Below are 24212 nucleotides of genomic sequence, written 5' to 3'. Positions count from 1 at the left end.
AATAAGTAATCAGTCCATTAGCGTTACCATTATTAAGTTGCTCAGGTACAACCAATCATCTTCCAGATCCTATCCTTCAGTGACCTGGTCCTGACCTACATCTAATGGAAAAAAAAAGAAAATATCTCCCAATCTAGTATGTGTGTAGCTGCTAAAATGTATGTAATTAACAAAAGTATTAATTTCTTGTGGGGGAAAAAGATAGGACACCCTATGCCCTAATAGCTGGTATTTACCCCTTTGGCTGAAATAACCTTAATTATACGTTTCCTATAGGCTATAACCTTCTTGCAGTCTCTGACATTGACTGGGAAAATGTTTTTCCCACTCCTCCATGCAGAATTCTTTCAGCAGTGTGATGTTTGAGTTTTTTTTTTGCATGAACAGCCTGTTTTAAATCACCCCACAGCATCTCATTAGGATTAAGATCCAGGCTTTGACTTGACTTGGTCATTCCAGAACTCTCCATTTCTTTTTTCTAAACTATTTCTTGGTGGATCTACTGAAATGTCTTGGGTCACCGTCATGGTTCATGGTCCACCTTCACTTCAGCTTCAGTTTTTGAACAGATGGTCTCACAAACCACAACATTTCCACCTCCATGCTTCACAGTTGGTATGAGGTTCTTGTGTTTAAATGCTGTGTTTGGTTTGTACCAACATGTCTTATGTTACTGTGCCCAAAAACTTTCTATTCTTCTGTCCAAAGCACCTTGTTCCAGAAGTCCTGGCCTTTCTTATGTGTCTCTGGCAAACTTTAGTCTTTTTTTGACAGCAAGGGTTTCATCCATGCACACCTCTCTTTCTGATGGTTGATGATTATACCTTGATGTTAACTGTGGTAGGAGCTTCCTGTAGGTCCTATGATAACATTTTAGGGTTGTTAAAGACTTCTTTATGCATCTTGCGGTCTGCTATTGAGCTGAACTTTCTATGACTGCCTGACCTGGCCATGTTGACTATTGCTTTAAAGGTTCTCCACTAGTAAACTATTATTCGGACAGTGAAATGGCTGATTCTTGTTGTTTTGAGATCTTTTTAAATCCCTTTGCAGACTCATATGCATCTACAGCCTTCTTTCTAAAGGCCTTAGAGAGCTCTTTGGATCTCGCCATGATGATATTACTCACTTTAACAATCAAGAGCAAAGTAAACTAATGTCTAAGGTTTAAATAGGACAGCCTCCTCCAATGTTCTCTCTAACTATGGTCTAATCATTTGCAGCTGATGTGGTGCACCTGATTCTAATTTTAGACATTTTAAAAAGTAATAAATGTGCTAGTGTTCTTCTTTGTTTATTACATTTTAAAGCTTATGTTGAAAAGTATTTTTTCAGTTGTATTTGTTTAGTTATACACATGAGGACAAAATTATTAGCCCCCTATGAAATTTAAAGTTATTTCAAAATTCCTTTTATAACGGAGCAAGGATTTTCCACATAGCATTTCTAAACATACAAGTTTTCTTTAGAAAGCATACATTATTTTTATTTGCATACTATAAGGGAACTATTTTAAAAAAAATCCCTGGGGTCAATATTATAAGCCCCCTTAAGAACTGACCTTTTTAATGAGCCATAGCACAAACCACTGCTGTGCAATGGTGTGTTTTAACTTTGTTACCCCCTGCAGTTGAGTTAGTGACATACTCCCGTGCACTTGCTTTAAGGGATCTACCGTCCAACCGGCCGCTTCGATGACCTCTGCTCCTTTCATGGCTACTGCTCCCCTGCCCACGACCACTCTTGGCTGTGCAAATGGTTTTGTGCACAAGGTGAAAGTGTCTCAAACTGTCACGCCTGTACGTGAGAGATTACGCCAATTGCCACACACGAAGGACTTTTTAGGTTTTGCCTCTGTACCCTCTGCTTTTCAAAAGATGCTGGTCATGATTCTTAAAGGCCTGCCTAACATTGCTAACTACTTAGATGATGTGATCCTTTGGGGTCTTATACAAACCAGTCATGACGACACACTGAGAGCTGTGTTACAGCGCTTGAGAGATGCAGGGCTACAACTGAATACATCTAAGTGCCACTTCAACAAATCCATTCTGCGTTTCCTCGGGCATACAGTGACGGCTGACGGTATTCAGCCAGACGAGGACCACATTACTGCTGTTCTACATGCTCCAGCTCCTATTGATGCAGGCAAGTTACGGTCATTTTTGGGACTTTTATCGTGATACAACAAGTTAATTCCTAACTTTGCTACTGTTGTGGAGCCTCTGCACTGCTGCATTTGTCAGGACAGTGAGTTTACCTGGCTCATGAAGGACACCAAGGCATTGTGAGAACCAAGCAACGCCTCCGTGAAGTCTACTGGTGGCCAGGTATTAATGACCTTGTTAACACACGGGTGAAGAACTGCTACCTATGTCAGTCTATGGACAAGTCTGCCGCCCCTTCAGCTGCTCCTCTGCAACCGGTAAAGTTTCCTGCAGAGCCTTGGGAAAAGGTAGGAGTCGATGTGGTTGGTCCGTTTGAGAATGGCACTCCAGACTGCTGCTTTGCACTTACACTGACTGACTACTACTCCAAGTGGCCTGAGGTTGCTTTCACATCCGCCGCTACTACAGCCAACATTATCACTTTTCTTTCTTCAGTATTCAGCAGATTAGGTAACCCGATAACTATTGTATCAGACAATGGGCCCCAATTCCTGTCTGCAGAGTTTGCAGCATTCTTGAAAGACTGTGATATAAAGCATGCTCGTACAGCAGTCTACCATCCTGCAGCGAACGGAGCGGTCAAGTGTTTTCACTGCGTCCTGAGGTCCTCCATACAGTCTGCCATCCTGCAGCAGAAGCCTTGGAAAGCTACAGTAACAAATTCCTTGCAGGTGTACCGTGCCACTCCACATGCGGTTACTGGACTGTCACCTTTTGAGTTGCTGCATGGCACACACGCCTCCACTTCCTTTCCCCGCCGCTCACAGACTCTGACACTGATGCGCTTCGCCAGAGAGTGTCCTCCCGGCAAGAAAGAATGAAATCATACACTGACTTCCGCCGTGGAGCTCGCGTCATTGCTTTCAAAGAAGGGGACAGCGTGCAAGTCCGGAAACCCTTTCATGTTCCAAAGGCGCAACTGCGCTACTCCAAGCCATTGCTGATAATGAAACAAGTTGGCCAAAGCACTTATCTTCTGTCAGACGGTAAGAAATGGCATGCATCACGGCTTGCGAGATACCCTATCCCGGCTTCCCCAGAGACACTTGCTAGCTCTGCACCACATGCTGTTACTGACGACTTTACAGTCTTTGAGCCAGACCTCACTGATGCTATGGACTCTCACGCGACCTCTGCTCGTGTCAGACGGCCTCTGAGTTGGTTGGAGGACTATGTGACTTAAATACTCATATACTCAAGGCACAATTACTTAAGGTTCATATAGCCTCTTAAAATGTTCCTAGGCTATTGTTATAGTTTTACACTGATTCTTACAGAAGGGCCTTTGCTGTTGTTTTAATACTATTTTCAGTTTCTCTGAACTAATTTCAGATTTTCCATTACCGATATCATTATTGTTATTGTAATTACTGTTTGGTATGTATAACATATTGTAGCGTCACCGCTAGGGGGCCGCCACGGGCTTTACCCAGAAGCCCTTGCGGCCATGCTGTCCGTACTTACCGTGGCCGTGTAGCCCAGTGTTGTGGCTGGGGTGAGGGCTGGATAGGCAGCCTTTATGTTTGTCTGTTGTATGAATGATTGTGTGTATGAATGAGTGTCTGTCCTAATCCACTGAGTGAACTGCCAAGGGCAGCTCACTCGCAGCCCCGACACTCGCCTTCCTACTCGCTGGCGCCACATTGGTGTCAGAAGTGGGATCGTGGTGTTTGGGTGGCTCTGATGGTTTGGTGGGCCAATATGTCCGATTGCGCTAGCCCAGGTGTTGCTGCGGGGGGCATGTGTTACTGGCGGCTGAGAGGACAGTGTTCGTCTTTTTGTGCCCTGCCCACTGATCGGGTCAGTGCGGTATTCCAGTAGGCCAGGTGCAGCAGTGGGTAGAACGGCGGCTCGGCAGTGTAATGGGGTGCGGTCCGGACATGGAGCCACCCAGTGGACGCTGGTGAGTTGGTCACCGGGTCGGTTGACCATTAGGGAGGGGGCAATGTAGCGTCGCCACTAGGGGCCTGGCACAGGCTTTACCCAGAAAGCCTTGCAGCAGTGGTGTCTAAGCTCACCGTAGCCGTGTATCCTGGTGTTGGGAGTAGGGTGGCTGCGGTGAGGGCTGGGTAAGTAGCTTATATGTTTGTCTGTTGTATGATTGTATGTGTGTATGAATGGGTATCTGTCCCTAAACCACTGAGTGAACTGCCAAAGGCAGCTCACTTGCGGCCCTGAGGCTCTCCTTCCTACTCGCCGGTGCCACATTGGTGTCAGAAGTGGGATTGTGGCATTTGGGTGGCTCTGGTGGTACAGTGGGCCAATATGTCCGGTCTGTTTGAGTGCGCTAGCCCAGGTGGCTGTAGGGGCAGGGTGCCCGGTCCAGCAGTGGGTGGAAGAGCGGCTCGGCAGTGTAATGGGGTGCGGTCTGGCTGAGGAGCCACCCAGTGGACGCTGGCGAGTTGGTCACCGGGTCGGTTGACCATTAGGGAGGGAGCAATGTAGCGTCACCGCTAGGGGGCCGCCACAGGCTTTACCCAGAAGCCCTTGCAGCCATGCTGTCCGTACTTACCGTGACCGTGTAGCCCAGTGTTGGGGCTGGGGTGGCTGGGGTGAGGGCTGGATAGGCAGCCTTTATGTTTGTCTGTTGTATGAATGACTGTGTGTATGAATGAGTGTCTGTCCTAATCCACTGAGTGAACTGCCAAGGGCAGCTCACTCGCAGCCCCGACGCTCGCCTTCCTACTCGCCGGCGCCACAATATTTTTGATAATTTTCATACTAAAAGTTATTAGCAAGCTATGTAAATTTCAGATTGGTAAGGAATGCATTGTTCTTATATCTACTATTACTAACATGGTTCAGAACCTCTTTATTTGCTATTAACGGTTTATTCTTAAGTAATGGGGGAATGTTGTGTTCTGTACCTTACATGCGCCAGTAGGTGGCGCCAATGCATAGTGTATGTACGATGCATCACTTGCGTTACTGAATGTAACATGTAGGGAGAGAGAAGAAAATAAAATGGAGAATGGATTACTGCTGCCTCTCTGTGTTCTTACTTACTAGTTATAAGTACTGTTTATCTTAGTCCGATTTCTACTCTACATTTACAAACATAACACATACACCATACATACCTGTATTAGAGACTGTGTGAGAGACTGTATGTGTATAACGAATGTTTTGGGTTGTGGTAATAAAATGGCGACCGCTCGCTACTTTGAGTGCAAAAACTGTTTGAATGTAAAAAATATTGCATCTCTGCTCTTTTTAAGTAACACAAAAAGGCTGTTCAACCTTGCCATTCACAAAGACCACACATATACTTTTGTTTACTGTCTGATTTTGTATGTTTGTTTAAAAACTAAAATCCTCTCTTTTGTAGATTCAGGTTACACTCGCGACTTTGTACTCAGGAAGTTGCAGATTTGGAGGAGCAGTTGAATGCTGCATGGAGTTAAAGTGAAAGTAAAATCTTCGGTTTATGTGGAGAGAAATATAAAGTTTTCGAGAAAATCACGGTGAGTTTGTGAATATAAAGGTGTAATATGTAAATGTTATTAATCCGTATTTGATGGAAAAATGTTTAGGACTGATTTTATTTATTCGGTAAGGAAACTGCGTTATTTAGGCCTCCACACCAACACGGAGATTTTTTATACTTTAGTCTTCTGTGTTTTTCTCTCATCCACACGAACTCACAAACCCACGATTAATGAAAACAGGATAAAGAGATTTCTGAAAACTGCTTCTTTGTTTTCGTCTGGATACTAAAATGTAGCGTTACACAGATGTTGTGACGTCAGCGCGCTCGTATATACATACATGCAGGCGGTGGACAAAATAACAGAAACACAATCAATAATAAACATAAAACATCAAATAATAAACATGTATGAGAGGATTACATCAAGAGTTCAAACTTTACTAAAGAAAGGTTGGAATTTATTACTGATAATGTGTCCACGCTGTGTGTGATTATAAAGAAAGCACTAATCTAACACATTGATGAGAGTGAGATTGTTATTAATACACTTTCATTTATTTAAGAATGTAATTAAGAATTAATAATCGAAACCAGATCAGAGTTATTGGCATACCGGTGTAAAACTAATTAAAAAATAAATGTCTTAGCTGGGATGTAAAACTGCTCTGTAATGCTTTAAGAGTATGTGACTTCAGTTTAACTAAACTAGCTGCTAGTTAGCTAAGCTGTCTGATTACTGTATCATGTCCTTGGTGGTGTTTCTCTGAACAAAAACGTTTAGGTGCCCTCGTGCTTTTTTAAATAGTTATTTATTTTTGGTTTTACCTTTACTTCAGTGTTACTTCAGTGTGATGGAGGGTACGAGACCAGATTCACCTGAACCCAGCTGTGTCTCCATGAAGAGCGACCGGTCAATGAAACCTCCACTTAACTTTAAAGATGAAGGATGTTCTACTGATCTGAGGTCAGTATAATCTCATGGTGTTAGTGCTTTAGACCATTGCACCACTGTATATGTTGAAATATAGGAGAAATCAGTAAATTGGGTTTTGACTACAGATATTTTATTTGGGCTGATGATTACTGATCAGAAGTACGTGAGGTTTAACTAGCTGTCTGATTACTTTGTAATATCCTTTGTGGTGTTTTTCTAAAAACTGAAACTTTCAGGTGCCTCTGTATTTTTTTTATTGTTTATTTATGTTTGGTTTTGTACCCCAGTGTGATGAAGAATACAAGACCAGATTCACCTGAACCCAGCTGTGTCTCCATGAAGAGTGATCGGTCGATGAAACCTCCACTTAACTTTAAAGATGAAGGATGTTCTGCTGATCTGAGATCAGTATAATCTCATGGTGTGTTAGTGCCTTAGACCACTGCACCACTGTATATGTTAAAATATAGGAGAAATCAGTAAATTGGGTTTTGACTACAGATATTTTATTTGGGCTGATGATTACTGATCAGAACTACGTGAGGTTTAACTAGCTGTCTGATTACTTTGTAATATCCTTTGTGGTGTTTTTCTAAAAACTGAAACTTTCAGGTGCCTCTGTATTTTTTTATATAGTTTATTTATGTTTGGTTTTGTACCCCAGTGTGATGAAGGATACAAGACCAGATTCACCTGAACCCAGCTGTGTCTCCATGAAGAGTGACCGGTCAATGAAACCTCCACTTAACTTTAAAGATGGAGGATGTTCTACTGATCTGAGGTCAGTATAATCTCATTCTCTTAAACCCCTTTATATCTGACTTCAGTTAATAAATACTTCAGAAGTTCATGTCTTGTTAAAAACTCGACCGTCTCCATCAATCACACAGTTCTATTCGCATTACGGTGAAGCTGGATACACTCGCACACATGTAAATCGAAACTTGCGTAAATTTAAAGACAGCGTTCTCGTCAAAATCCTGTTATATGGCATGTGTGATGTACATTTATTTACATCTAATTTTTAATTGCCACGAACCTCATGCGGGCCGGTTGGGGATGCCCAGGTCTGGTCTAGGCTATAAGAAGATTGCCAACACCCTGAAACTGAGCTACAGCATGGTGGCCAAGGTCATACAGCGGTTTAACAGGACAGGTTCCACTCAGAACAGGCCTCGCCAGGGTCGACCAAAGAAGTTGAGTGCACATGCTAAGCGTCATATCCAGAGGTTGTCTTTTAAAAATAGACGCAAGAGTGCATGCCCGTCATCCCAGAAGGAAGCCTCTTCTGAAGCTGAACCTCAAGAAAGCCAGCAAACAGTTTGCTGAAGTCAAGCAGACTAAGGACATGGATTACTGGAACCATGCCCTGTGGTCTGATGAGTCCAAGATTAACTTATTTGGTTCAGATGGTGTCAAGTGTGTGTGGCAACCATGTGAGGAGTACAAAGACAAGTGTGTCTTGCTTACAGTCAAGCATGGTGATGGTAGCATCAGAATCAGAATCAGAATACTTTATTGATCCCCGAGGGGAAATTTCAGTCTTGGGCTGCATGAGTGCTGTCAGCTGTGGGGAGCTACAGTTCATTGAGGGAACCACGAATGCCAATATGTATTGTGACATACTGAAGCAGAGCATGATCCCCTTCCTTCGGAAACTTGGCCGCAGGGCAGTATTCCAACATAACAACCCCAACACACCTCCAAGACGACCACTTCCTTGCTAGAGAAAATGAGGGTAAAGGTGCTGGACTGGGCAAGCATGTCTCCAGACCTAAACCCTGTTGAGCATCTGTGGGGCATCCTTAAACGGAAGGTGGAGGAGCACAAGGTGTCTAACATCCACCGGCTCAGTGATGTCATCATGGAGGAGTGGTACACTGTCAAGCTGTACACTGATTACTTTACATTGTATCAAAGTGTCATATCTTCAGTGTTATCCCATGTAAAGATATAATAAAATATTTACAAAAATGTGAGGGGTGTACTAGGGGTGTGCTATATCGTATCGTTCATGATAATACCGGTATAATTTTTAAAACGATAAAAAAATCCCATATTGTGATAATAGCGGTATTCTGCATTGGTTACGTAATGACGTCACGCATCTACGCATATGGCATACGTTCGTTACGTGGGTCATTTGGGCACAGCAACGAGTATGGCGGATAGTGGTTCTGCGGTGGAGGAGCTCGTTCCAAAAATGCCAAGGCAACCATAAATTCATCTTTGGCACATACCCGACCCCAGGCTTAATAGTCTGGATCATATTGTTGAAAGAAAATTTGTTTTCCATGCATTCACACTAGCATGTTCTGGGGTTCAGTTAAGTGTCATCAGTACACACAAGTTGGCAGCCAAATGATAAAGTATTGCAAAGGAATATCTTTATTCCTCATAAAGCTAAGGTTGCTATATTTTGGTTTTTCACTTGTCAGGGAAAATGAAGAGTAAAAAACTTATTATTATTACAGGTCTTCGTGGTGTAATTCTACATGGCACTCACTGTCTGTATAAGTAAATGAGTAAATGAGTGACCACATAAGAAGGTATCAGTTTCTGTGCCACCCCTGTGTGAGCAATGGTCTCAGTCTGGCCATCCCTATGAAAATGCATAATTCTTACATACTTCTTACATAGTTCTACCAAGTGTTTGAAACTTATATTAATTCTAAATAAAAATTTAACATTATTTTTTATGGAATAGTGTTTTCTTGAAATGAAAAATATTTTTCAGTGTTTTTTTTATATCGCCAAAAATATAGTTATTGCAAAAATAACCTGAAATATTGTGATATTATTTTAGGGCCATATCGCCCACCCCTAGGGTGTATTCACTTTTGTGAGATACTGTATAAGTAATCAATAACTAGCCATCTGATTACTTTGTAATATCCTTTGTGGTGTTTTTTGAAAAACTTTAACTTTTTTGATCTGAGGTCAGTATAATCTCATGGTGTTAGTGCCTTAGACCACTGCACCACCTAAATGCCCAGATCAAAAAACTTTTAGAATGAGAGATTTTTTTAAACTTCACTTAGTTCTGATTAGTTTTCACAGAGTTAAAATGACTGACATTATGGATGTTCTACTGATCTGAGGTCAGTATAATCTCATGTTCTAGTGTTTTTACTTTCAGTTCCTCTGGATTAAATGCATTAAACTCACTGAACTGGTCAATTTACAAATTAGCTAGGAAATGTTTCAATAACTGGATGTTGGAACATGCTAGTGCTCAGTACTGCTCTGTACATTGATGTATAATAAAGACTGAAAAGCTGCACATCTGATTATTTGTTTTTTACTTACAGACCACAAAAGAAGAAATTAAATGTTACTTACAGAGATCAGTTGGAATCCATATTTAAGGTTTGTATGTATGTGTGATAATAATGATGCTAATCTAGTTTGTCGTTGGTTACATAAAAACTGTAATGATCGTGTGTTGATTTTGGATTCTGGACCCTCTTAGGTGTTCTTCTGGTTCTTATGTATGTGAATGTTTTTTTTTTTTTTTTGCCATATGGGGTTAATGGGACTTACAGTATCTCACAAAAGTGAGTACACCCTGCACATTTCTGCAAATATTTCATTATATCTTTTCATGGGACAACACTATAGAAATGAAACTTGGATATAACTTAAGAGTAGTCAGGGTACAGCTTGTATAGCAGTATAGATTTACTGTCTTCTGAAAATAACTCAACACACAGCCATTAATGTCTAAATAGCTGGCAACACAAGTGAGTACACCCCACTGTGAACATGTCCAAATTGTGTTGGGCATGGAATTTACCAGAGCTGCACAGGTTGCTACTGAAATCCTCTTCCACTCCTCCATGATGACATCACGGAGCTGGTGGATGTTAGACACCTTGCGCTCCTCCACCTTCCACTTGAGGATGCCCCACAGGTGCTCAATTGAGTTTAGTTCATCACCTTTATCTTCAGCTTCCTCAGCAAGGCAGTTGTCATCTTGGAGGTTGTGTTTGGGGTCATTATTGTGTTGGAAAACTGCCATGCGGCCCAGTTTTCGAAGGGAGGGGATCATGCTCTGTTTCAGAATGTCACAGTACATGTTGGAATTCATGTTTCCCTCAATGAACTGCAGCTCCTCAGTGCCGGCAGCACTCATGCAGCCCCAGACCATGATGCTACCACCACCATGCTTGACTGTAGGCAAGAGATAGTTGTCTTGGTACTCCTCACCAGGGCGCCGCCACACATGCTGGACACCATCTGAGCCAAACAAGTTTATCTTCGTCTCGTCAGACCAGAGGGCATTCCAGTCATCCATGTACTTGTACTGCTTGTCTTCAGCAAACTGTTTGCGGGTTTTCTTGTGCGTCACCTTCCTTCTGGGATGACGACCATGCAGAGGGAGTTGATGCAGTGTGCGGCGTACGGTCTGAGCTCTGACAGGCTGATCTCCCACTTCTTCAACCTCTGCAGCAATGCTGGCAGCACTCGTGTCCATTTTTTAAAGCCAACCTCTAGATATGACGCTGAACACGTGGACTCAACTTCTTTGGTCGACCTTGGCGAAGCCTGTTCTGGGTGGAACTGTCCTGGAAAACCGCTGTATGACTTTGGCCACCATGCTGTAGCTCAGTTTCAGGGTGTTTTCAGGTTAGCAATCTTCTTATAGCCTAGGCCATCTTTGTGGAGAGCAACAATTCTATTTCTCACATCCTCAGAGAGTTCTTTGCCATGAGGTGCTATGTTGAATATCCAGTGGCCAGTATGAGAGAATTGACCCAAAACACCAAATTTAACAGCCCTGCTCCCCATTCACACCTGAGACCTTGACACATGACACCAGGGAGGGACAATGACACATTTGGGCACAATTTGGACATGTTCACTGTGGGGTGTACTCACTTATGTCGCCAGCCATTTAGACATTAATGGCTGTGTGTTGAGTTATTTTCAGAAGACAGTAAATCTACACTGCTATACAGGATGTACACTGACTACTCTAAGTTATATCCAAGTTTCATTTCTATAGAAAAGATATAATAAAATATTTGCAAAAATGTAAGGGGTGTACTCACTTTTGTGAGATACTGTATTAGGGGTACCAAACACCCAAGTTTCCACATTTTTATGGTTGAACCTGCTTCAGGAAGAGTTGAAATCCCAGTTTAAAAGTTAAGCACATTTTAATGAACAATTAATATTTATTAATTTACTGAACTTAACATGCAGATATAAATAAAACAATGTTATTATACTAAATGTATCACAACAACTAGTTTCAGTGTAATGCTAGAACTACATCACACATTATAGATAGATAGATAGATAGATAGATAGATAGATAGATAGATAGATAGATAGATAGATAGATCAATGTGATAGTACAATGTGCATGTATACAATATACAAAACACAAGAAAAAGCAAGAATGTGTGCAGTTATTATATCACTTATTGTGATGATCTGTTCTTCTAAATTCCTCAACAGGAACTGGAGGTTAAAGTCATCAACATGTTAAAGAATGAGCTAAACAAGTTCAAAAAGCTACTGACTGAAGATTACCCAGCATGCTCTGAGCAGGAGGTGAAGGATGAGAAAGATCTAAGTAGTTTCAGAGAGGAGGCGCTAAAGATCACACTGAATGTTCTCAAGATCATGAACAACACAGACCTCGCTAACACCCTGCAGAGGAGTAAGAGATCTAAATACTTAGAAATTATAAATAATTAATGAATAATTTAAAAAATCTTTCATATTCATCTTTCCAGAATCAACTAGGTTTTTGATTAGTCATTGGATTCTATCCTATTATGTAACATTTCACGAGCACCAGGTACTTGACATTAGATCAAAATTCTTACTATGATATTGGTCACTACATCTACAAATACGCAAATTATAATAATTGAGGTTTAAACTATTTATTAAATTATAGACTGTGTTTTTAGATCATGCAGTAAAATACTGATTCATAATTTCTGTTTATTAGAACTGGTCTCTGTATATCAGAAAAAACTAAAATCCAATCTGAGAGAGAAATGTAAAAGAATCAGTGAAGGAATCTCCCAGCATGGAAACTCAGCACTTCTGAATGAGATCTTCACAGAGCTCTACATCACAGAGGGTTGGAGTGGAGATGTCAATAATGAACATGAGGTCAGACAGATTGAAGCAGCATCCAGAAGACCAGCAGCAAAGGAGATTCCCATAAAATGTAAAAACATCTTTACAAACTCGTCCACCAGAACTGTGCTGACTAAAGGTATCGCTGGAATTGGAAAAACGGTCTCAGTGCAGAAGTTCATTCTGGACTGGACTGAAGGAAAAGCAAATCAGGATGTTGTCTTCATATTTCCACTTCCATTTAGAGAGCTGAACTTGATAAAGCAGTTAAATCTCAGTCTGATGGAACTTCTTCATCAGTTTTTCCCAGAAGTGAAAGGTCTGCCATCATTAGACTGTGATGCTTATAAAGTTTTGTTCATCTTTGATGGTCTGGATGAGTGTCGACTTCCTCTAGATTTTCAAAATAATGAGCGATTGTGTAACGTAACAAAGTCAGTAAAAATGGATGTGCTGCTTACAAACCTCATCAAGGGGAACCTGCTTCCCTCTGCTCACCTCTGGATCACCACTCGACCAGGAGCAGCCAATCAGATCCCTCCTGAGTGTGTAGCCCAGGTAACAGAGGTACGAGGGTTCAGTGACCCTCAGAAAGAGGAGTACTTCAGGAAGAGGATCAGCGATGAGAACCTGGCTAGTAAAATCATCAAACACATAAAGTCATCAAGAAGCCTCTACATCATGTGTCACATTCCAGTGTTCTGCTGGATTTCAGCCTCTGTTCTAGAGAGAATTCTGGATGGAGCCGAGGGGAAAGATATCCCCAAAACTCTAACTCAAATGTTCACTTACTTCCTGATCTTTCAGATAAAACACAAGGAACAAAAGTATCATGGGAAATCTGACCCTGATTCACACCAGACCAGAGAGACGATACTGACACTGGGAAAACTGGCCTTCCAACAGCTGGAGAAAGGAAACCTGATCTTCTATGAGGAAGACCTGACAGAGTGTGGCATTGATGTCAAAAACACATCAGTGTACTCAGGAGTCTGCACCCAAATCTTCAAAAAAGAGGCTGTGCTGCACCTGGGTCAGGTCTTCAGCTTTGTGCACCTGAGTGTTCAGGAGTTTCTGGCTGCTTTATATGTATTTCTCACCATCAACAAAAACAGAAATGTACTGGTGAAGCAAAACACTGGATGCTTTAACACCAATAAAAACCCTATGTCTGACTTTCTGAAGAGTGCAGTGGACAAGGCCGTACAGAGTAAGAATGGACACCTGGATCTTTTTCTCCGCTTCCTCCTGGGTCTCTCACTGGAGTCCAATCAGACTCTCTTACTAGGCCTACTGCCACAAACAGGAAGTAGCTCTTACAACAAAGAGGAAACAGTCAGGTACATCAAGGAGAAGATCAGTGAGAATCCCTCTCCAGAGAAATCCATCAATCTGTTCCACTGTCTGAATGAACTGAACGATGATTCTCTAGTGCATGAAGTCCAAAAATACCTGAACAGAAAAGTTTATGTTGATCCTGATGGACTCCGTCTGTCTCCTGCTCAGTGGTCGGCTCTGGTGTTTGTGTTGCTGAACTCAGATCAGGAGCTGGATTTGTTTGATTTGAGTAAATATTATCCATCACATAAAGGTCTTCTGAAGATGCTGCCAGTGGTGAAAGAATCGAGAAAAGCTGAGTGAGTCATTTATTGATAAACATTTGATTCATAAGTTCATCACCCAAACACTAACAGTTAAATGTACGAAACTGAGAAGGTGCAGAACTACAGTGCTGCAGTCTGATATCAAAATGTGTTTGAAATGAACGTCTAATTTAATAACTCAAATAATAATGTTAACTGTTTCTGCATCACTTACTAATTTGCACTCTGCTAATTATACAGAGTATAAAATCTGATGTGAAATGGTGAAAATCATCAACCACAGAGCTCCAAAAACATCAGAACTAAATTGTGAAGTTCAGTAATAGAGAGAAACAAATTAATAATAGACAATCTTTTTAAATACAAACACTCATGTTAGCATGAACAGGGCGCTCAGGTGGTGCAGAGGTAAAGTACACTAGCCCACTTTTGCTGAGATCTGAGGATGTTAGCATGGAGGGAATTGATCTGACTGATGTGTAATCATGTTTTCAGGAGAATGAATTTTACTCTGATGAAAACACTGTAATAATAATTAGATTTTGACAGTATCATGAATCAGACGTGGAATAAACAGAGCTCAGTTTACATAAACATGACGTGTAAATTACATGTTTAGACTCGTGCATTAGTTTTATACAGAATGTAGAATTTCACCTGAAAGCAGGAGCAGAAGTATTTGTACCTTTAACCCTGAATGTTAGTGACAGCAGTTTCTACGTAGAGCTTCCTGATAGTTCCCAGTCGTGCTGTGCAGAAATACAGCAGTAAGAGTGAAACCTTTACAGAGTAAAATAGTGAGTAATTATGGAATGTACATTTAATTTAGGTAAAATTATCGGGCCACTTCATACTGGTCAGGACCATGGTAGACCCAGTGCTACTCAGGGTAGGGCAGTGATAGCTCAGTGGTTAAGGTACTGGACTAGTAAACAGAAGGTTGCCGGTTCAAGCCCCACCACCACCAAGTTGCCACTGTTGGGTCCCTGAGCAAGGCCCTTAACCCTGAATTGCTCATTGTGTTTAGCTCATTGTGTAAGTCTTTTTGGATAAAAGCGTCTGCTAAATGCTGAAAATGTAAATTAAAAAAATGTACTCAAAAACATTTCCAAGAAAATAGGAACGCATCCTGGTGATACACACACACACACACACACACACACATTTACATTTTTTGCATTTAGTGGATGCTTTTATCCAAAGCGACTTACAATTGTGACAGTATACAATCTGAGCAATTGAGGGTTAAGGGTCTTGCTTAAGAACCCAACAGTGGCAATTTGGTGATGGTGAGACTTGAACTGGCAACCTTCTGATTACCAGTTTAGTACCTTAACCACTAGGCTACAACTGCACACACACACACACAAACAAACACTCACTCTCATCTATGTTTTAGGGTGGAGACGGAAATCAAGCTGTCATTTATAATCAGTGGGTATCATAGATAGATAGATAGACAGACAGACAGACAGACAGATCACTTTATTAATCCCAGAGGTAAAGTCAAGTATTACAACAGCTCAAGGTACAATAGAAAAAAGTATTAGGTAAATAAAACTCAGTTAAAAATTATTAATTAAATAGGCTAAAGGTGCATAAGAAATAATAAGTAAGTATTGCAGTACAATCTTGGTAGAAATATATATATATATGCGCAATATGTAATATAATAGTAAAATTACAAAATTGTCTTGGCATTAAATGTCCAGAGATGTGCATTGACATAAACAGAGTGACAGATCATGATTCATTAGTCTGTCCTGATAGTCCTGGTATTAACTCAGTGAGTAATGATGTCCCGGCGCAGTGGGGATGTGAGATTGCTGTTGGTACAAACGATTTCCTGTATCGTTCCATCTTACAGCGGAGCTGGGTGAGTCTGTTACTGAAGGTGCTCTGCTGTCTGACTAGGAGGTCATGGAGGGGATGTGATGGATTGTCCAGTATGGAAATGAGTTTGTTTACAGACCTCCTTTCGACCACCAACTCGAAGCCATGCAGTGAGCAGCCCAAGACTAAGCCAGCCTTCCTGATCAGTTTATTAAGTTTCTTTGCATCTCCCGCTCTGATGCTGCCTCCCCAACACACTGCTGCAAAGAACACAGCCCCCGCAACAACAGACTGGTAGAAAATGGTCAGCATCTTGCTGCACACATTAAAGGATCTGAGCTTTCTCAGAAAGTAGAGTCTGCTCATCCCTTTCCTGTACACAGCCTCTGTGTTGGCCCTCCAGTCCAGTCTGTTGTCAAGCCAGACACCCAAGTACTTGTACGTTTCCACCTGTTCAACATGCTGACCCATGATGGTAACAGGGGTGGTCACAGTCCTTTTCCTCCTGAAGTCCACGGACATCCCCTTTGGTTTTGGAGACATTTAGGAGCAGATGGTTCCTAACGCACCACTTGCCAAAGCTGTCCACAAGGTCCCTGTATTCACCTTCCTGCTCATTTCTGATACATCCGACCACCACACAATCATCAGAAAATTTCTGAAGGTGGCAGAGGTCTGACCTGTACTGGAAGTTGGTGGTGTACAGGGTGAAGAGGAAGGGGGAGAGCACAGTTCCCTGTGGTGCTCCGATGTTACTGACCAGGCGATCAGACTGGTAGGTCCCAAGTTGCATATACTGGGGTCTTCCAGACAGGTAGTCCAAGACCCAGTCAATCATGTTTTTGTCCACCCGCATGTTCTCCATCTTCTCCCTCAGCATGTAAGGTTGGATTGTATTGAATGCACTGGAGAAGTCAAAGAAAGTGATTCTCACTGTGGTGGTGTTCTGGTCCAGATGGGAATGAGCCCTCTGCAGTAAGTAGATTACAGCATTATCCATACCTACCTGCTGTTGATAAGCTAACTGCAGAGGGTCTAGGAAGGTGCTGACCTGAGGTCTCAGGTGTGCCAGCACTAGTCTTTCCAGGACCTTCATGACATGGGATGTGAGGGCCACTGGTCTGAAGACATTTAGTGAGGAAGTATGTGACTACTTAGGAACAGGAACCAGGCAAGATGTTTTCCACATCACTGGTACCAGTTTTTGTTTGAGGCTTAGGTTGAAGAGATGCTGGAGAATCCCACATAGCTGAATGGCGCAGACCCTCAATACTCTCGTGCTGATTCCATCCGGTTCGGCAGCTTTGCCCAGTTTGAGTCTCTCCAGCTGTCTCCTCACCTGGATCGTTGTCACCTCCAGGGGGGAATGTGGGCTATCAGTTAATGTGTCATCAGACTGTGGGTCATCCTGTAATGGGTCGTCAGAAGAAGGCTGTGTAGTGAGGTGGGGTGAATGGCTAAGAGGAAGACTGTGTAGTGAGGTGGGGTAAATGGCTATCATTGTATTAATTCAGTCGCTACACGGCTATTTTTAGCGCTTCCACTATTTTGGACAGTGTAGAAATGTGAAGCTCCGCCCCATTGTGAATCAGTACAGTAAAGCAGTCCTGCTATTGGTTGATTCATCTGTTCAACTGCTTTTACTTTCCTCTGCAATGAAGTCTGATCTGATTATTTCTCTCCAGGTTGTTGCTATGTAATCTAACAGAGGAAAGTTGTGAAGTTCTGTCCTCAGTTCTCAGTTTAAACTCCTCCAGTCTGAAACATCTGAACCTGGGTAACAATAAACTGAAAGATTCAGGAGTGAAGCTGCTCTCTGCTGGACTGGAGAATCCACACTGTACACTGGAGATACTGGAGTAAGATCTTCATTTTCACACTGTAGATACAGAAGATCTGTTCTAATTAAAAGCATCATTTAAACCAGAAAATGAATTTAGTGGACGTTGTTTAGGACTCTTCAGAGTCGTCATACATCATCACATCCTTGCAGGATTGTTTCTTTTACTTTCTTTTCTAAATAAAACTATTTTGTTCTAATTCATGCACAAGCACAGAGCCACAGTTAGTGGAAACTGATTTTTTTTAAAATAATTATACAATATTACATATATTTGGTTGTGTGAAATACAGTGAACAGTGGAAAGTTTAAGAATTATTAAATAAACAAATATTTTACAAATAAAAAAAACAATGTAAAGTGTTTCTTCCATATTAGACTCTACAGTATAGAGTGAGCATTTTATACATTATACAGAGCTGAAACTGCAGTTTTGAGTTTGTAATTTGTAAAGAAAAAATACTGATCTATTATTTTTTCTCCAGGTTGTGGAAGTGTAATCTAACAGAGGAAAGTTGTGAAGTTCTGTCCTCAGTTCTCAGTTTAAACTCCTCCAGTCTGAAACATCTGAACCTGAGTTACAATAAACTGAAGGATTCAGGAGTGAAGCTGCTTTCTGCTGGACTGAAGAATTCACACTGTAAACTGGAGATACTGGAGTAAGATCTTCACTTTCACACTGTAGATACAGAAGATCTGTTCTAATTAAAAGCATCATTTAAACCAGAAAATGAATTTAGTGGACGTTGTTTAGGACTCTTCAGAGTCGTCATACATCATCACATCCTAGCAGGATTGTTTCTTTTACTTTCTTTTCTAAATAAAACTATTTTGTTCTAATTCATGCACAAGCACAGAGCCACAGTTAGTGGAAACTGATTTTTTTTTAAATAATTATACAATATTACATATATTTGGTTGTGTGAAATACAGTGAACAGTGGAAAGTTTAAGAATTATTAAATAAACAAATATTTTACACTGATCTATACTGATCTATTATTTCTCTTCAGGTTGTGGAAGTGTAATCTAACAGAGGAAAGTTGTGAAGTTCTGTCCTCAGTTCTCAGTTTAAACTCCTCCAGTCTGAAACATCTGAACCTGAGTAACAATAAACTGAAGGATTCAGGAGTGAAGCTGCTCTCTGCTGGACTGGAGAATCCACACTGTAAACTGGAGATACTGAAGTAAGATCATCACTTTCACAAAGTTTTATACACATTCATTCATTTACATTAACTACTTCACTCTGGGAAACAATCAGTGTAAACAAATAAACCATCTCAGGGCGACACAAACACACACACACACACACACTTTTAGAGACAATGTTGAAATGATTACTGATTTTGAATCAATTCAACTGCTTTCACTGCAGTCTGGGTAATATCAGATCTGCTACTTGGATTCCACCTACTGCTGCAGGGTGACGTCTTTCATTTCTCTGATTGATCTGATTATTTCTCTCCAGGTTGGCTGGTTGTAATCTAACAGAGAAAAGTTGTGAAGTTCTGTCCTCATTTCTCAGTTTAAACTCCTCCAGTCTGAAACATCTGAACCTGAATAACATTGAACTGAAGGATTCAGGAGTGAAGCTGCTCTCTGCTGGACTGGAGAATCCAAACTGTAAACTGGAGATACTGAAGTAAGATCTTTATTTTAACACTGTAGATACAGAAGATCATTCATACAGAAGCTGTTATTGATGTGTGTAGGAGTTTGATATTTTACTCATTTTCCCCACACAAGATAAAACACTTTATCATTAATATAATAGAATAGTTTTACATGTTGAAGATTTCTCAGTGATGTTGTCTGGTTGTGGATCTGAATGGAGATGGCGGAGGGAGAAGATGATGTATGATTTGTATTGATTTTCTTCTGCAGGTTAAATTGCTGCAGTATTACAGATGAAGGTTTTACTGCTCTGGCTTCAGCTCTGAAATCAAACCCATCATCACGTCTGAGAGAACTGCAACTGAACGACAATCATCCAGGAGAATCAGGAGAAAAACTGCTCAAATATCTACAGGAGAATCCACAATGTAATCTAGAAAAAACAAGGTAACTTACTGTTGCTTTATTCACAGACACACCTAAACATACACATGCACACATTACACACATATGCACACATTACACACACATGCACACATTACACACACATGCACACATTACATACACATGCACACATTACATACACATGCACACATTACACACACATGCACACAATACATACACATGCACACACTACACACACATGCACACACTGCACACACATGTACACATTACACACACATGCACACACTACACACACATGCACACACTACACACACATGCACACACTACACACACATGTACACATTACACACACATGCACACATTACACACACATGCACACATTACACACACATGCACACATTACACACCCATGCACACATTACACACACATGCACACATTACACACACATGCACACATTACACACATGCACACAATACACACACATGCACACATTACACACACATGCACACATTACACACACATGTACACATTACATACACATGCACACATTAAATACACATGCACACATTACACACACATGCACACATTACACACACATGCACACATTACACACATGCACACAATACACACACATGCACACATTACACACACATGCACACATTACACACACATGTACACATTACATACACATGCACACATTACATACACATGCACACATTACACACACATGCACACATTACACACACATGCACACATTACACACACATGCACACACTACACACACGTGCACACACTACACACACGTGTACACATTACACACACATGCACACATTACATACACATGCACACTACACACACATGCACACTACACACACAAGCACACATGCACACACTACACACACATGCACACACTACACACACGTACACATTACACACACATGCACACATTACACACACATGCACACATTACACACACATGCACACATTACACACACATGTACACATTACATACACATACACACATTACATACACATGTACACATTACACACACATGTACACATTACACACACATGCACACATTACACACACATGCACACATTACACACACATGTACACATTACACACACATGCACACATTACACACACATGTACACATTACACACACATGCACACATTACACACACATGTACACATTACACACATGCACACATTACACACACATGCACACATTACACACACATGCACACATTACACACACATGTACACATTACACACACATGCACACATTACACACACATGCACACATTACATACACATGTACACATTACACACACATGTACACATTACACACATGCACACATTACACACACATGCACACATTACACACACATGCACACATTACACACACATGCACACATTACACACGCATGTACACATCACACACATGTACACATTACACACATGCACACATTACACACACATGCACACTACACACACATGCACACATTACACACACATGCACACATTACACACACATGTACACATTACACACATGCACACATTACACACACATGCACACATTACACACACATGTACACATTACACACATGCACACATTACACACACATGCACACATTACATACACATGTACACATTACACACATGTACACATTACACACACATGCACACACTACACACACATGCACACACTACACACGCATGCACACATTACACACGCATGCACACATTACACACGCATGTACACATTACACACGCATGTACACATTACACACGCATGCACACATTACACACGCATGCACACATTACACACACATGCACACATTACACACACATGCACACATTACACACACATGCACACATTACACACACATGCACACATTACACACACATGTACACATTACATACACATGTACACATTACACACACATGCACACATTACACACACATGCACACATTACACACACATGTACACATTACATACACATGCACACATTACACACACATGCACACATTACACACACATGTACACATTACACACATGCACACATTACACACACATGCACACATTACACACACATGCACACATTACACACACATGCACACATTACACACACATGTACACATTACACACACATGTACACATTACACACATGCACACATTACACACACATGCACACATTACACACATGCACACATTACACACACATGCACACATTACACACATGCACACATTACACACACATGCACACATTACACACACATGCACACATTACACACACATGCACACATTACACACACATGTACACATTACACACACATGCACACATTACATACACATGTACACATTACACACACATGTACACATTACACACATGCACACATTACACACACATGCACACACTACACACACATGCACACATTACACACACATGCACACATTACACACACATGCACACATTACACACACATGTACACATTACATACACATGCACACTACACACACATGCACACATTACACACACATGTACACATTACACACATGCACACATTACACACACATGCACACATTACACACATGCACACATTACACACACATGCACACATTACACACACATGTACACATTACACACACATGCACACACTACACACACATGCACACATTACACACACATGCACACATTACACACACATGCACACATTACACACACATGCACACATTACACACACATGCACACATTACACACACATGCACACATTACACACACATGTACACATTACACACACATGCACACATTACACACACATGTACACATTACACACATGCACACATTACACACACATGCACACATTACATACACATGTACACATTACACACACATGCACACATTACACACACATGAACACATTACACACACATGTACACATTACATACACATGCACACTACACACACATGAACACATTACACACACATGTACACATTACATACACATGTACACATTACACACACATGTACACATTACACACATGCACACATTACACACATTACACACACATGCACACACTACACACACATGCACACATTACACACACATGCACACACTACACACACATGCACACATTACACACACATGCAGTGGTATGTCTATCTTATTGTGGAATCAGAACTGCTTATTAGCAGAACTTCATCTGTATCAGGGTTCTTCAGTGAACAATGAATCATGTAAAATGTTCTATCATTATTCCAGCTGGTGTGTGTGTGTGCTGGTGTTAATACTGGTTCTGATTGTGTCAAGTCTGATTGGTGACTGAAACATCTGATCATGTCTGATCTCTTCTACAGCATTAGAAACACATATTGGATGAGGAGATGAAGATGAAGAGCAGTGGAGATAAACACAATCATCTTCACACTGGGATTGTACATGGTGATGCTTTGTTCAGCTTCTTTATCCTCTAATCTGTAAACTGTCATGACATCACTTCCTGTACAAGATCAACACTCTCAAACACATACTGAAGTGCTGATGGATGAGATGGAGAGTCCATCAGGTTACTGGTACCATCTGTATTAATCTGATAGACTAGTTAAGATTTGGAAACTGAGTGAGGGTCCATGAGGATTAGCATGCAGCCTGTAATGAAGAAGTTTAAAGTTTTAAGCATCTAGACGCTTTTTTTAGCTTCTTGCTGCTCAAATCAATAAACATGCTTTCTGTGTAACTGTGTGTTCCTCTCATGACATCACTTCCTGTACAAGATCAACATGCTCAAAGCCACTCTGAAGTGCTGATGGACCTTCATCTCCTCCTTCTGTACATCAGTGCTGAAGCAATGAGATTGGAGAGTCCACCAGGTTTCTGGTACAGCTGAATTAATCTGATAGACTGAACACTGAGCACCTGGTACATGTAAGTTAGAAGCTGCAAAACAGAGTGAGGGTCCATGAGGGTTGCTATAGAAAACCCTGCATTAGCTTGATGCATTAGCATGCTGTTCACTATCTGGCCTGTAATGCAAAAGCTTAAAGAAGTTTCTGCCTGGAGGAAAACATGAGGAGGATTACTCGAGTGGCCAGAGAATCTCCAAGGATCTTTACTGGAATATTACAGACGTTAGTGAGGTCTTGAAGTGAGGACGCCTTCCTACATAACCACAAGATGTTTAGAGTACTGACTGAAGAAAGTCTCTTCTGTATGATTCTCATCCTGGAACTTTCTAAGGGATCTTGTTACATGGTCAGAACAGACCTGAAAAGA

General features: G+C 41.2%; 1 protein-coding gene across 2 annotated transcripts; it reads left to right on the top strand.

The window, feature by feature from the left end:
- The first annotated feature begins 4548 nt into the window (after window positions 1-4548).
- Window positions 4549-23676, top strand: LOC134328703 (NACHT, LRR and PYD domains-containing protein 12-like). 2 transcript variants are annotated; one of them, XM_063009882.1, is made up of 14 exons: window positions 4549-5183; window positions 5497-5632; window positions 6435-6562; window positions 6820-6953; window positions 7197-7313; window positions 9844-9901; window positions 11999-12203; window positions 12501-14271; window positions 17757-17930; window positions 18397-18570; window positions 18924-19097; window positions 19382-19555; window positions 19798-19974; window positions 23297-23676. In XM_063009882.1, exons 5-14 carry the CDS (start codon window positions 7201-7203, stop codon window positions 23325-23327), a joined length of 3051 nt encoding a protein of 1016 aa, XP_062865952.1. In that variant the 5' UTR covers window positions 4549-5183; window positions 5497-5632; window positions 6435-6562; window positions 6820-6953; window positions 7197-7200; the 3' UTR covers window positions 23328-23676. The 2 variants fall into 2 exon arrangements, with proteins under 2 accessions (XP_062865952.1, XP_062865953.1); XM_063009883.1 differs by lacking the exon at window positions 4549-5183 and having other exon boundaries at window positions 5225-5632.
- The last annotated feature ends 536 nt before the right edge of the window (window positions 23677-24212 follow it).

Source organism: Trichomycterus rosablanca, chromosome 15 (genome assembly GCF_030014385.1).
Source record: "Trichomycterus rosablanca isolate fTriRos1 chromosome 15, fTriRos1.hap1, whole genome shotgun sequence".
Classification (NCBI taxonomy): Eukaryota; Metazoa; Chordata; class Actinopteri; order Siluriformes; family Trichomycteridae; genus Trichomycterus; species Trichomycterus rosablanca.
The sequence above is the reverse complement of the archived record's forward strand: the minus strand, read 5'-3'. Positions and strand labels throughout refer to the sequence as shown.